The sequence below is a fragment of the Bombyx mori genome, chromosome 19 (assembly GCF_030269925.1).
Source record: "Bombyx mori chromosome 19, ASM3026992v2".
Lineage (NCBI taxonomy): Eukaryota > Metazoa > Arthropoda > Insecta > Lepidoptera > Bombycidae > Bombyx > Bombyx mori.
In genome coordinates, this window is record NC_085125.1 from 1,414,930 (window position 1) to 1,431,838 (window position 16,909).

The window sequence follows — 16,909 nt, forward strand, 5'->3', positions numbered from 1 at the left end:
ACATTCTGGACAAGTCGAATAGCTTCGATGTGTGTTTCCGCTATCTGACAATAGATGGCGTTGTACTTCTTGAGCGTTCTCGATATTATTAGCTCTTCTGATATTCGTTTTTGCTATTCGAGGATAGATGGCGTTGCTCTTGTCGGCGTAACAAGTCTGACTGTAGGGTGACTCTTAAGTGACCATATAAATAGAGGCCATTGACTGTTCACACTTCAACCTCATATTTCAAGGCGGATGGATTACATTCAATATCTATTTGCTCCGGTAACATCTGTGCACCGAACAATATCTGATCTTGCTCATCTATATATAATAATAAAAGTAAGTATAGTTAAAGGTGTAAACAATTCATAAGACACATACGGCCATATTGGGCGCGTCATTCAATGCCATGGAATTATTTCGCACTTTATATTCCCAACGTTGAATTTCTGAGCTAAAGTTAACTTTATTATTGAACCAACAACACTATAATATAGTATAATAGCTTTATCGTCAACAGCAATAACACAAAATTTCACTCTTCCAATTACATTATTCAAAGTCTTAATCAATTGAACTCGACAACAAATTCATTGAAAAGCCGAAAGACAATTTCGAACGTTCACGATTCTTCGAAATATATTTACATCCCACGACACGATTTCCCAAATCAGGCTGAAGGTTAAACAGAATCTAAAGGTCACGAAGATTCAACCGATACTTGAAATTAGATACTTCATTCAGTTGGGTAGAATGGAAATCACGTTCCATCCCTCATTGTTGTCGATCCAGCCATGCAAATACAACCAGACCTACAACGATTCCACAAGAACAAGCAATTAACATTACCGGAGGGGTTTTAGCATAAACAGACTCGTAAACGGCAGGAATATCAATAGGTTTTTACTGCGATGGATGGTAATGCCGCGGCATTTCAAAGCTAGGTCACGTTGAGTGCCTGTTCGTAGGATTCCGGATTGTCTGTGCCTTAATTAACTTGTTTGGGCTTTTGTCATCGTTCTTGGATCTTACCCCACGTGATTTTTAAATCTAACGGCTTACAAATGAAATAGATATGACATTAAACTGACTAACTCTGTGTCGGGAGGGATAGGGACGAGGCATATTGCGGATCCTCTGAGATTGGTTCCAACGGCTATTAATGATTGGAAACTATGATATAAAGTTTCAAAGTAAGCACGTTGTGGTACCTATCGGATTCGGTAACCAATTAACACCGGATGTTCCGTTCGTCTGATCACATACAACATGGTATTTTTAAGTCATAACTGAAATGACTGAATCGGTGATGCAGTAGTTAGCGGCCCTGACTGTGGCCCGAGGGTCGTGGGTTCGAGTCCCATATCTGGCAAACATTCGTATTATGAACAGATTTATTTGTTCGTCTGGAGGTTTAAAGGCTTCGTCTAACAGAACGCGTACTTAGCGTTGCGTTTTAGCGTCGCGCTCTTTTCATGTCACACAAATTGACTAAATGAGCCCAACGCTCCTTGACGCGACGCATTCGCCAAATCATAGTGCCTTTCGATAGCAGTGTGAAAATTTAAAAGTATTAAGATGTCGAGTGATTCAGATGTGTCATTGTATAAGCATGGGTATTTTCTAACTATTTCTATCATGTTTTCGGGCATTATCCAGTATTTTAATACACATTCACTCGCACGCTAAAATAATATTTGTAAAAAATTACAACGCCTGACGTCAAAGCGTCCTAACGCCGCGACAGAGCGTTGCGTGCTTATAGCGCTGGGGCTCTGTTTGATATTATATTACCATAGTAGTACAAGACATCTCGGCGTCATAGCGCGGCGTCAGTTTAGCGCTCTGACGCACGCTATGTATGCGCCCTGTTTGACGAAGCCTTAAAACTTATACTATATGGATATATTTAAAAGGTTAAAAGTATGTATGTTTCTGGTACCCATAACACAGAGAATCCTAATCTGGGGCCAGATAACCGTGCATGATTTGTTCCCAGTTATTTATTTATTTTATTGATAAAAAAAAGTTAGTGTGATTTTTTTTCATTTGAATTTGTTGACATGAACGCATGGTATAAAATAAATTCATATACTTTCAAAGTTATAAATTAAAATGTGAATTTGTTTTTTTTGTTACGGATTGACGTTTTTAACTGTTCAATCATAAATCATGAAACATGTCGTTAGGCTATCAGATGGTAAAGTAAAGAACATAGGGTGTCTTTCATCTATCGTTGAACGTAGGGTTAAGATGTTAATAACAGAAAGTGGGTAGAAAGGGAGAAATAATAAAACAAAAAAGCAAGATGGCGACGAGGATTGAGTGAGTAATGTGCAAAAAAAGTGTCATTAAATTTTTTGTTGAAGTTATACTTCTTTAGGCGCGTTATGAAAAATTGATGAGAGTGAAATTTTACGATGCGCGCGCACCGTGACACAAAATTAACAGAAATGAAGTTGCCCACTAAATCGCTCATTACAATACGACCGACGTAACTTGGCGAGACTGAATATAGCCGCAGGTGAACTTTCGCGCATGTACCCTCGTACAAAAAGTGTTATTAGCATTCATTCTTTAGTAATATAAATGACAAAATTATTATTTAATATAATTCATACTAAATATTTATTATTAAATATTTATTATTAATTATTTAATTTTTTAAAAAACAGAAATTATTTTAATAAAAATAAAGTATAACTTCTTACGCGCGTACATAAGTACACGCACCCTTTTTTAAAATAATAAGGAACATTTAGTATGAGAACAATAAAACTACAATATCCAGTGAAACAGTTTTATTTTATTCGATACACGATCCAAATTTTACATTATAAGTTATTTTTTTCTGCATTGCTGCGAACCCTGCCTCTCGTTAAGGCTATTAATAAATTATTAGTATGGTAGAATTAATGTTGTTGTCGCTATTTATTTACAGGTCGGGCATATTGTGAGTTCACTCGAGTAGCTAATGTCATTCTGCCTATGTCAGTCGCGTAGTCACGTGTAGCCAGTTCCAAACCATACTATGTAGAATTTTAAGGTTAATGAATCACTTAGTGACGTCTTCGAAGTTATACTAAATGACCGTTCTCCTGTCCCTCTCCCAGTCACCTGAGGTTGACGCAACACGTTTTCTCCTTCCATACTCCACTACCATATGCCATTTCTTGGATCACTTCCCTTTTACACATGTCATATTTCACACACTCCATTCATTTTCTCTTAGGTTTACTTCTTCCTCTTTGGTAGCTATCTTAATATAATATAAATAAATTACGTGGCGCGTTGTTTGTCCGCAACGGACACCAAAACTACTGAACCGATTTTAACTTATTTTTAAGCTATTGCATAGCTTTTATCGCGGGATTTGAGTGCGGCGACCGAATTAAGAATTTCCGTAACGAAAATAAAACCTAACACCCCCACTCCACCTACCATGTAGCTCGCGTTCAACACATTCACGCGTTGCGCTTGTGTAGTGTTTGTGAATAAGGGCGCGGCGTGACGTCGTACTGCATGCGCATCATGAAAAGTCTGCCCATTTCTGTCTCGCACGGTCTAGCTTACGAGTGTGAAGAGAACAGTTAACGTTTTGCTTTTGTTAATGTTCATAAATATAGTGTGGTCTTATTTTATTATTGTTTTAATATTAAATTATTAATTACTGTCTAATTATAATTGCATAAGTTGATAAAAAATTATATACAATAGCTTTACCGCGGCGGTCCCCGAGGGCAACACGTTTTTTTTTAATAAATATTTAAAACGACATTCGTCAATTAAAAACGACTTTACGGGCTAGTCGTGTATTTTTATTATCACTATATTATTTTAGCACCGTTAGCGCAATATTAAAATGCCTACGAATAATAAAAATTAATAGTTTTTGTGACCACAAAAACTGCAGAGTATTTGAAACGTCGTAAATAATATATAGCAATAAAAAAACGTGAGATTAAATCGTAAACCTAGTCTAGTAATTTTTGAAGATCCAAGTACGCTATCTCAGTACATACATGTACCTAAGAACTGCAGTTAAATCTTTGAGATATTTATTCCTATCAGACGACTTCATCGTCAGGAGGATCAAGAAAATAAGACAATACATATTCATCAAGTCTAATAAAAACACTGCTGCTTTCAAGAGCAATGTGGCAGGCATGATAATTGATGACATATTCGATTTTGCGAAGCACGGCTCTTGCTAGGGTTCGTGTTAGCAACGTCGTCAGGTTTGAGCCCCGTGAGCTCTCCGACTAGTTAAGGTTACGCTGATATAGTCTCTCAAGGCTCTCAGCTTAGGTAGGAAAAAAGAAGTAGATGACAACAAATAGTACACCACGGCTTTTCCAATCGCGAAACGATTTTTGCGCCCAATACATACTTATTCACTAGTTAACTACTCGTACTAAATTAATATGCAACTTTAATATAAATTTGCCGTGAAGCAGTAATGCGTTTCGGGTTGAAGGGTGGGGTAGCCGTTGTAACTAAAACATGAGACCTTAGAACTTATATCTCAAGGTGGGTGGCGCATTTACGTTATAGATGTCTATGGGCTCCAGTAACCACTTAACACCAGGTGGGCTGTGAGCTCGTCCACTCATCTAAGCAATAAAAAAATATATTTATAACAAAAGTAGTTTTAATATAAAATAACTGAAAATGTAAATCTAGAGAAACAATTTTAATTAAATCCAGTTTAGTTTGTTTTCTGTTTCATTGAGTTGTTGATTTTAGCTTCCAACCAATTATTATAGTACTTGTTAGACATATTCGATAGTGTGAATACTGAATAATTTTAATATGCCAATTTTTATTCTAAATTCCATTTAATGTTTACGTTTTTGAAGTTATACTTCTTTAGGCGCGTTATGAAAAATTGATGAGAGTGAAATTTTACGATGCGCGCGCACCGTGACACAAAATTAACAGAATGAAGTTGCCCACTAAATCGCTCATTACAATACGACCGACGTAACTTGGCGAGTCTGAATATAGCCGCAGGTGAACTTTCCGAACCGTACCGAGAATTATCGAATTTATACGATGTCAAGAAAAGGGATGTCCAATATGCGTGTTTGAGGATGTTGTTCAATCGATTTTTTTTCAAATTGATTAATAATTTAATAAAAAAAAAAAAAAAAAAATTATAAATATAAAGTATAACTTCTTACGCGCGTACATAAGTACATGCACCCTTTTTTTCCTGCGGCAAACAGAATATCCATTAGATGTATAAAGATAGCTGTATACCATATCTAAGGGGTCATGGTATCATAGAGTGTCGTCACACATGGTATCAATATCAACTTAAAATAAAATAAAAACTATAAACAACCATGTTTTATGGGTCGGGTTGTAAGTATTGGGTTGTGAGTACTATTTAAGCTCCAGCATCTCGTTCAAGCTAGGCGAGTTTTTAGTCTATGTTGCATCGACAAATAGTTATAAGATCAACCATTATCGCATTTACTTATCTAAAACAATAAAGATATTAGATACTGGCCCTAAAATACCTATACTACCCAAAACTTAGGCATGTATTTCCAATAATTTATTTTCTGAAAATTAGTACAAGTAGCTTTCTATATTTCTATGCACTTGTTGTATTTATCAACTTAAACAGTTACATCTCTGTTCAAGTTATCTATACTAATATTATAAAGAGAAAAGATTTGTTTGTATTGAATAGGCTCCGAAACTACTGAACCGATTCGAAAAATTCTTTTACTGTTTGGAAGTTGAACTATTCCCGAGTGACATAGGCTATAATTTTTTTTGGAAAAAATTTGATATATTTACTAAAGCTCTAATAATGTAACCCAAGGTGTAAAAAAATTACTTAAAATACTCTTTACATCGCGACAGCATAATAATATGTCTAACTATTATAGTTATGCCGCAATAAGTGTTCTTTGATTTAAAAAAATTAAACAACGTCAAATACCGTTGAAATTTTTGTTAAAGACCTGAGCGGAGCCGGAGCAGGCCGCTAGTATTATATAAATTACTTGTAGCGGGTGTTTGGGTATGTGGGAGGGTATAATATTTTGAGCTCACATGTGTAGGTACTACCTTTCCACCTACTTCTGCCGCGAAATAACGTCCCGTTCTTACGTGGAGCACCGTATAATTGAGTAGAACGTCGTGTTTCAAGGGGGGCAGTTGCATTTTGATCATATCTGTAGGCCTTAATAAACCACTTAACAACCGCTGGAATATTAGCTGTTCTATCCATCTAAAATTTATAATCTAGTTGTTTTACACCGAATATCAGTTTCTCTCATGCAGAATCACACCTGAACTAACCGGACATGTTTCAATCATGCATACATTTCACACAATGCCTTGTTTACGCAATCTCGAATGTTGATTAGACCGCTTCTCAGAATAATCGATGCTAGAATAATTTATTGTAATTCAGCAGAAAGCAAACAACCCAGCGCCATCGAAAAAAATCTATTTAGCATTAGCATAGCATTAGCTGTGCAGACTAATTAATGTAATTATTAGCAAAACGCAATGTGTTGCGAATTTTTCTAATGAAATACGTACTTATGTATAGTTACAACGGCTGCCCCGCCCTTCAAACCGAAACGCGTTACTGCTTCATGGCAGAAATAGCCAGGGTGGTAGTAACTACCCGTGCGGACTCACAAATCGTCCTACAACCAGTAATTACGCAAATTATAATTTTGCGGATTGGACTTTTATTACACGATGTTATTCCTTCACCGTGGAAGTCAATCGTGAACATCAAGGTACAGCATTGTGCATCTGAACTCATGCAATGTATAATTAATTACGCGAAGGACTAATCCTTGTAACGGAGAAGCTATTAATCAATCATCGAGCGAGCGCCATCGTCAATAGGCGAATCGACTGCGTACAATAAAACATAACAATGATCAATTCAATACGCTAGATTACCATGACGCTTTCGAGAACTGAACGATATGCAATTTCAGAGTATTCAATCGAATACATAAAACCATCCTTGTAGAGATTTTTTGACGTGACTGTTGGGACTTCCTTTTCCTTATTCCTTCCTCAATCCCCTATCCACGCCATCTGTTGACACTACAAGAAAAACTATGCGCGTATGAAAATGGCGCGAAGTGTGTAAAAAAAAACTAAAACATGGTGCCGGTGCAAAAACAATAAAATTGTGATTTGTTGATCAATCAGCACATATAACTCTCGCCAGTGAGAAAATTGAATAGTGCATCAACGAAATACAGAGTGAGTCCTAAAACTTATCCTTTTCCCAGTCCCAAACATCTAAATTCAAAACATATTTAGTGGTCCGTTTCGAGCGCGAATAACCTATGGTAACTAGGGGCATATTCGTTAGAAAACTCTAGTTCTACATTTCATTTCGCTTTCATCTTATCCTAATAACAATATAACTATAATTTATAATATTATTTTACTATTTAAAGCATAAAATAACAATATATTTTTTATAAATCTCAAGTGACGTAGGTAGTTCAAAAAATTTCTCGGTTGTAAAAATAGCATTCATTTGAAACATAATTTTTGTATTCAGATTCAAATTATATTAAAATTTGTATTGTTACTATAATTTACGTATTCTATAATGTCAGAACTCAAATTAAAACTCCTAACAAGTCAGCGTGAATATGTTTTTAAGGACATACAAATACTTTATAACTTATCCCAACAAATTGCATCAGATTCGTCAAAATTATCTCAATTCAATGTTCGATACAAACGTCTAGATGTTTTACGGCAAGAATATTTAGATCTAACTAATCAAATAAATGCGATAAAACTTGAAATTAATCCTAAAGACAAAATCGATATGCAAGTTGTTAAGGCATTTGACGACATGTATTACGCGATATCGGAAGCGTCCAACGCCGACCCCGGCAACGCCGGCGCATCCGCGTCGCATTACGTCTCACCCAAGCCGTTTGGTCAGCAAGTACGTTTACCAAAAATTAATTTAATCAAGTTTGATGGTAGAATTGAGCAATGGCGGACTTTTTATGATACATTTACGTCGCTTGTACACGAGAATGAGAATATTACAGCAATTGAGAAATTTCATTATTTAATATCGTGTCTATCGGGTGCTGCTTTATCGATTGCCAAAGGGGTACCTGTTACATCTGATAATTATCAAATAGTTTTCGACGCACTAGTGGGTCGATTTGAAAATAAAAGATTATTAGCTACATCTTATTTAGACAAAATTATACAATTTCAGCAATTGAAAAGTTCTAACATTAATGATTTATTGACATTAAATAATTTATTATACGAAAGTGTCAATGCCCTCAAGGCAATAAACATTCCCAATCTTGGTGAATTTATATTATTCTATTTGGCGTCCCGTACTTTAGACAGTGACACTCGTAAACGATTTGAATCACAGTCACAGGAAAATTCAAATAACCTACCTACTATAAACGACTTACTAACTTTTTTACAAAACTATGTTAAGATATTGGAGGTTAGTGAACCAAGCTCGTCATCTGTTGTACGTATACAACAAACTAATAAACAACTCACAAATTATAAGAGTGCACCTCGCAATGAATGTTTTTCTAAAAAACCTTATTTGAAATCAACATCATTGCCCGTTAATTCAAATATATCTTCAAGTGTCAACACCGGCGCACCGTGTAGCTGTTGTGAACAACAACATAATCTATATAAGTGTCCTAAATTTCAAGCTTTAGGCATACAAGACCGGCTTAATTTAGTGACATCAAAATCTTTATGTAAGAACTGTTTACGGCAAAATCATAACATTAACAAGTGTTATTCAAAATTAAATTGTTTTACTTGTGGACAACGACATCATACGCTTCTCCATGAGGTCAATACAGCTGTGAGTGGCATGGTCACAGTTGACGTACGCCCGGACGAGATCACACGTAATCCTACCTTCGAGTCTAGCACTGCAGCCTCCACTAATGCGTATGTGGGCTACAGTCGCTCGGTAGTTCTGTTGGGTACTTGTGTAGTTCGCGTTCGTCATCCTCGCAGTACTAATCAATCATTTCTTGTACGTGCGTTGATTGATAGTGGTGCTCAAGATTGTTTCATTACCAAGTCATGTTGTCAACGTTTGGGCTTACCATTACGTCGCTGTCCATTAGCCGTAGTTGGTCTAGGTCAAAATGCTGTACATCACGTGACTGGAGTTACTTCTTGCACTGTACTTTCTCGTACTTCAGAAAATCCTCATTTCAACATTAATCCTATCGTAGTAAATACTATAACGAGTAAAATGCCTGCTACAAACTTACCTACTAATCTTCGTGAATCTTTTAAACATCTGGTCCTCGCTGATGAGAATTTTGATAAACCATCAAATGTAGATTTACTACTCGGCGCAGAACTGTTCCATAGTATTTATGACGGTCAACGCGTTCAGCCCAGTCATGATCTACCGGTAGCTTTACACAGCGTATTTGGTTGGGTCATCACCGGCAAACTTGATACAAACCATTTACCTCCGCCAACAATATCTTCTCTCTTAGCATCCACACGTTCTCTAGACGAGGGACTCAAGCGATTCTGGGAGATCGAAGAACCTCCAAGTCAGGTTATCTTAAACCCTGAAGATATTAAATGTGAACAAATGTACTCAAATCTAACGTATCGTAATCCCGACGGCAGATATGTTGTACCTATGCTTCTCAAAGAACCTATCAGTCAACTAGGCGATTCTTTCAACCAATCTTTCTCTCGGCTCGTTAACCTAGAACGACGCCTTAATCGAAACTTAGAGTTGAAAAAAGAGTACACCGCCTTTATGCGCGAATACAAGCTGTTAGGGCATATGGAGCCTAGCGCTGACTCGAATAAAATCGGGCAGTATATAATTCCTCATCATTGTGTCATTCGCCCGGAAAGTACAACGACTAAACTTAGGGTTGTATTCGATGCTAGCGCCAAAACTACCAATGGCAAATCTCTTAACGATCTTGTATATACTGGTCCAAAACTTCAAAACGATATAGGAGATATACTTACAAAATTTCGGTTGCATGCTGTTGTTTTTACTGCCGACATCAGTAAGATGTATCGAAACATCGAACTTAGGCCAGAAGACCGAAAATGGCAGCATATACTTTGGCGCGATTCTCCTTCTGATCCTGTAACTGAGTATGAGCTGAAAACGGTAACCTACGGGGTTACGAGTTCCCCTTATCTGGCAATACGTACTCTGCATCAATTAGCCTCTGACTACGAAAAAGAGTGGCCCTTAGCAGCTGCTAGTCTTCGTCATGATACTTTCATGGATGACATCACTGTTGGTGCTACATCTATTGAAAGTGCACTGAAACATAAAGAAGAGTTAATACAAATGTTAGCGCGTGCTAAGTTCGAATTACGTAAATGGAGTAGCAACTCACCCGAATTCCTCACCCAGATACCAACGGAACATTGTCAAGTTCCTAAAACATTTTGTGATGAAAAACAAAAACAAAGTATCAAGATTCTTGGAGTCCAATGGGATCCAGCTGATGATAACTTTACTTATGCTTTATCAGAACTCGCTCCAGGGAATACAAAACGTGCTATTCTATCAAACGTCGCCAGAATTTATGATCCACTCGGATGGTTGGCCCCAATGGTTCTAATAGCTAAGCTTACCTTACAAGAACTATGGCGTCTTCAGCTTGACTGGGATGAAACTGTACCGTCAGATATGTTGTCTCAGTGGCATCTATTTACATCTGAGTTTCACTATCTGAAGGATGTTAAAATTCCTCGACTAATTGTACCTCTTCATTCAAAATCATACGAACTTGTAGGTTTTTGTGATGGATCTACCAAGGCTTATGGTTGTTCTGTGTACTTACGTATAACTACCGACAGTGAAATTACATCTCACTTGCTTATTGCAAAATCTAAAGTAGCTCCATTAAAAGTTCTTACTGTCAACCGATTGGAGCTATGTAGTGCTGTATTACTAGCAAAAATGTTGAAGCATATTAGTAATTTACTAAATGAAACTCAAACCTCAAACATAACAATTTCAAAGATATGGGCATTCACTGATAGCTCAACTGTACTATCATGGCTGCAAACAGCACCTCATCGTCTTAAAACTTTCGTTGCACACCGTGTCGTGAAGCTGTTAGATAATTTGTCTGTCGAAAATTGGTATCATGTGCCAACGTATGATAATCCAGCAGATTACTGCAGTCGTGGTCTTACCTGCTCTCAGCTTGTGGCTTGTTCCACTTGGTGGACAGGACCCAAATGGATAGTCTCGAATTCTTCTACATGGCCGGTGTCTGAAAAATTACCTTATTTAAAGGAATTAGCCGAAGTAAAATCCAGCTTCTTGTGCCATGTTCTTTTGGAATCTTCTAACAATAGTATTCTAACTCAGTTAATTGAGAAGTACTCTTCATTGTTGAGGCTACAACGCATCTTTGCCTGGTGTCGACGTTTTATTGCAAACGCAACTCGTCCGCCAGAAAAACGTATCAAATCTTTTTTAACTTTTACAGAACTAGAAGACTCTCTCTTTACCATTGTAAAACATGTTCAATCTCTTACATTCGCTAGCGAAATTAGTGCGATTAAAAGTGGAAAATCTTGTTCTCGCACTATAATAAAGTTAGCGCCAATTCTCGATCAACGGGGTCTGTTACGAGTGGGGGGACGATTAAAAAATGCAAACTTGCCACAATCAGCTATAAATCCGTTATTGTTGCCAAAAACCTCCCATCTTTCTCTGATTATTATTGATTATTACCATCGTTTATTTCTACACTGTGGACCTCGTGCGTTACAATCTTTAATTCAAAGAAAATTTTGGATCCTAGGTATTCGTAATCTTATTAGATCGCGGCTTTCAAAATGCGTCACTTGTTTTAAAGTAAATCCTGTACCCTTTCAACCTGTAATGGGTGATCTTCCCTCTATCCGAGTTCAAGCAGCTCGTTGCTTTCAAAATATAGGTGTCGACTTTGCAGGACCTTTTATCGTGAAAGAAAGTCGCAGACGAAATGCCAAAACATATAAAACTTATGCCTGTATATTTGTCTGTCTAGCGGTTAAGGCAATTCACATTGAATTGGTAACTGAGCTCTCCACCTCGGCCTTTATTGCTGCTCTAGATAGGTTTGTGTCCCGTCGTGGTTTATGTAGTACTATTATTTCGGACTGTGGTTCGAATTTCGTGGGTGCTAAACGCTATCTTAGCGAGATGCATCAATTAATGCTAAGTAAGAATCTTGAAGTTGAGTCTATTTTGATAAACCGGGGAATCCAATCGGAAGTCAAATATTAACCTTTGAAGAGCTAACAACAATTCTTACCAAAATCGAAGCTATTCTCAATTCACGACCATTAATTTCGGTCTCTTCTGACCCCAACGAGGTAGACGTATTGACACCTGGGCATTTCTTGACAGGGAGCCCTCTAGTGAGCTTACCCGAGCCTCTCCTTGCTGATATACAAATGTCAGTTCGTTCTAGATGGCAGATGCTACAAAAGCTAACTCAAAGTTTTTGGCGTATCTGGCATTTGGATTATCTTCATACATTACAGCAACGCGCTAAATGGTTTAAACAACACGGTAACGTTAAGCTGGGAGATATAGTTATGATCGTGGATCAAAACCTTCCACCGTTGGAATGGCGTATCGGCAGAATTAGCATAATTCATCCCGGATCTGATGGCGTAGTACGAGTTGTCACTGTCCAAACAGCTCACGGTCCGCTGCGCCGACCAGTTACAAAGTTATGTCCTTTGCCAATTCACGAAAACTTGTAACCTTTATAATTTACTTTATACTATTATCTAATTTAATATAATAGTTTATTTATTCACATAATTATTATTTTTATCTTAATTACTACTTTATTCTTAGCATATTATTATCTATAATTCACTAGGTACCTTAGTTACCACAGCTTATTATCTTATTAAAATCTTTTGAAATCCTCCAATGATTTCAAGTGGGGGGAAATGTTGGGACTTCCTTTTCCTTATTCCTTCCTCAATCCCCTATCCACGCCATCTGTTGACACTACAAGAAAAACTATGCGCGTATGAAAATGGCGCGAAGTGTGTAAAAAAAAACTAAAACATGGTGCCGGTGCAAAAACAATAAAATTGTGATTTGTTGATCAATCAGCACATATAACTCTCGCCAGTGAGAAAATTGAATAGTGCATCAACGAAATACAGAGTGAGTCCTAAAACTTATCCTTTTCCCAGTCCCAAACATCTAAATTCAAAACAGTGACAACGTCTTATAATTCGATGAAGACGGCTGCACGCACGAAAAAACATGACTCATTGAGGCGTTCCATTTAAGGCTTGAAGTGTAAGCGAGAGCGCGCAACGAGCGACAAAGAGGCACAATCGGCCTCCGCGTTCGGCAGCGTTCGACATCTGTCTCTCTTCTACTTGAGTGAGCGATGCATCCGCGTGGACAGCTGCTATACAATAATACATTTTACATGTGTTCGTCAAGTATGAAGTTCAGTGAAAAGTGAATGTGGTGTCAATTGTCCATACAGAATATCTATCAAACAAATAAAATTAAAATTTTCTTTAGAAAAATGAAACCATTACATCAGTATTTTCTTATGACGTTGGCACGTTCAATTATCGTCAGTAAACCGACTTTACAGAAAACCGGTTTTTTACCTAATCTGGTAGCCTTGGTAGGTTATGCCAGCGTAACCTGACAAGTTTATTGCTTAGTATGATTTATTGTCATTTATTTACGATAGTTAATACAATATTCAAAACGATGCCGAATAACCCATTAGTCGTCTGTGACCTTTTTTTTTTTTTTATGATTGAAAGTTTACTGGTGGCCCGAAGGCCTTTCCAGTTTCACCAGGACAGGTGGGCGAGCAAAGGCTCAGCCAAGAGGGGTGGGATTTGCTAACAACTGCCCGAGCGCCTCCGAAGGAGACCTAACAACTCAAGAGCAATTGTTTCGCGAATGAATCTACTACCGGATCGGAATCGCGACCCGCTGAGAAGATCCGGCGAGAAACTCAGCGGGCTGATGCATGGGTTAGGTTGCACGTCGATCTCTTTGTCGAGTTCGACGAGTACGGTTACCGGGGTCCCTAAGCCTGCCCCTAGTATTAGAGCTGAAGGCATCTAATGCAAAGGTTATTGGATCTGATGGATCCGTAAGGACGTGTCTAGGGCGTCGACGGTGACTGGCTCCTGCATGATCAGGATTCGGGGAGTAGTCAGCGGCGGCAACGATAAGGCGATTATCATGACGCATAGCCTTATCGAAGTATCGTTCCGACGCTGACTTCATGTATTTCCGAATTGATTCGAGGCCCAGGTCGTCGTGTAGGTCAACGTTCCTCACGAACCACGGAGCTCCGACGGCTAACCTGCAAAAGCGGGATTGTAAAGATTGGAGGGTGTCTATGTGTGTGCGGGCCGCGTGAGCGAACACCACACTCGCGTAAGTCATGACGGGCCTAATGCAAGTTTTAAAGTGTCACCTTGTTCCAAAGAGACATTTTACTCCGCTTACAGATCATGGGGTAGAGTCTACCGAGAATAAACGCGGCACGGTCACGGACTGATTTTATATGCGGGCGGAATGTCATCGATGCATCCAGGGTAACGCCCAGGTACTTGACCTTCCTGGCCCAGGGTATGGGTTGTCTAAAGAGAGTAATCGGGGGTGTGAAATTCCTCCTCCTAATCCGGGAGGAAATCCGTGTGGAGCTTCCCCTCTGAAATAGCACCGCAGTACTTTTCGCTGGGTTGATGTCTATGCGCCATTTTCGGAACCACTGTCCTAGGGCTAGGGCTGCGCTCTGAAGCTTCTTCGCGATTAGGGACTTATTTCTACTAGAATAGTAAACAGTCGTGTCGTCGGCGAATAAAGCTAAATGGGTCGGCGGCGACCGGGGAATATCGTTGACGAATAAGCTAAATAGGAGGGGTGAGAGGACAGAGCCTTGCGGGACTCCAGCTGTGAGAGGTCGTGGGGAGGAGCGGGTTCCCTCGATTCGATATCGAAAAGAGCGGTTCGACAAGAAGTCCCGTATGATGAGCACGAGACTATCCGGCACGCCCATGTTGAATAGTTTGAAAATCAAACCATTGTGCCAGACTTTGTCGAACGCTTTTGCGACGTCGAAGAAGAGAGCTCCCGTGTATAACGGTTTTGGTCGATTAAGCCCCACAAGAATGTGCTCCGTGAGGCGGTGCACCTGTTGAACGCATGAGTGATTTGTACGGAATCCGAATTGTTCATCGATGAGAATGCCCTTGGATGAGACGAAGTCTCTGAGGCGTTTGTAGAGCAGACGCTCATACAGTTTGCCTAGAGACATGAGGAGGCTAATCGGGCGGTAGCTCGTCGGATGATTTTTTGGTTTACCGGGTTTATGTATGCCGATAACGTTCGCTTCTTTCCACACCGCGGGAAAGATACAGTTCGCCATAGCGGCATTGAAAATAGATACCAACATCACGATGACTTGGACGGGTAGAAGTTTAATAACGCGGTTAGATATACCGTCGGAACCGGGAGCCTTGCGAGGACGTAGGTCTTTGATCAAGTCTTTAACTTCCATCGGGGTGACGGGTGGTAACGCATCCGATGGTGGCAAGGAGGCTCTGCGTTCTACCTCACTGTCTACTAATTCTACATGAACAGGGTCCACGGATTGAGTGCTGGGCGTGCACTGGGTTTGCAATGTATCGGCCAGCAGCTCTGCTTTTTCGTCATCATCGAACGCCGCGAGTCGGCCTGAGGGGCCTACGAGGGGGGGCATAGTTACTACCGTATCCGATTTGAGAGTACGAGCTAAGCGGTAGTAAGACCTTTGGGAGGGCGCGAGTCCTTCTAAGAAATCAGACCATCTGGCATCTCGGACTTCGGCGATGCGAGACTTTACGTCGCGTTGTAGGGCACGCATTCGAATACGATTTTCCGCGGTAGGATACCTGTCGTAGGCGCGTATCGAGGCGTTCTTAGCTCTAAGGAGTTCCCTAATATCGTCGGACAATTTGAAGCGGTGAAGGAAGTCCTCCGCTACAACTTGTTTCGATGACCTATCTAATGTCGAGGTGATGTGTGACGTTAAGATGTCTATGGCTTCAGCGGTATCCTGAGGAGACGGGATAGAGTCCGGGTTAAACGGGAGCGATGGTGGATCAGATTCAGTCAGGCTGATGCCCAGCGTGTGCCAATCCACCACAGTCCTCGTGACGGGAACGGAATCGGGAGCGCGACCGAGCTTCATAACGACGGGACGGTGGTCTGAATCTAACTCTGAAACTACTTCGATCGAGTGTAAGCGCAGAGTTACGTTTTTTAATAACGCTATGTCGAGTATATCCGGGCGATGCGCGATATTTAGCGGGTAGTGAGTCGGGGTTAGCGGAGCGACGATATCGAAGGCGAGATCATCGACTAACGCGTCAAGCCGCCTGCCATTCGGGGTTGTGGTGTGTGAGTTCCACCTGATGTGTTTACAATTTAGGTCGCCCGCCAGAATGACAGAGCTCCCCATACCGAGCAGCGCCTCGATATCACTGCTTAGAACGATCTTATCCGGTGGAAGATAAACGGACGCGATAACGATCGGCGCGTGTCCCGTCAGTGAGATTCGGCACACTGATGCTTCGATATTAGCGAGCGCGGGAGGATCGAGCGGGACGCAATGCAGGGCTCTTCTATAGTAAATGACGGTACCACCACCACGGGCAGAGAGCCTGTCGTTCCTGACCATGTTATAGTTCGCGATTTTAGGGTCACGGCGCGCGGGCTTAAGTAGGGTCTACTGCACTAAAAAGATATCAATTTGATGGTCACGCAAAAAGTCAGAAACCTGATCACGTTGATTTGCGAGACCGTAAGCGTTAAAAAATCCTATCGTTACGGATAGGGGCTTTATTCTACTTATATACGCCATTG

General features: G+C 39.8%; 2 protein-coding genes across 3 annotated transcripts in view; one reads left to right on the forward strand and one right to left on the reverse strand.

Annotated features, from left to right (window-relative positions):
• LOC105841633 (nose resistant to fluoxetine protein 6) overlaps positions 1 to 16,909 on the reverse strand; it is a 387,723-nt gene that overhangs the window by 248,150 nt on the left and 122,664 nt on the right. The gene's annotated exons all lie outside the window — the stretch shown is intronic.
• On the forward strand, positions 7,820 to 11,280 carry LOC119630000 (uncharacterized). Its single transcript, XM_038017796.1, has 3 exons — positions 7,820 to 7,942; positions 9,080 to 10,677; positions 11,175 to 11,280. The coding sequence occupies exons 1-3, from the start codon at positions 7,820 to 7,822 to the stop codon at positions 11,278 to 11,280; spliced, it is 1,827 nt and encodes a 608-aa protein (XP_037873724.1).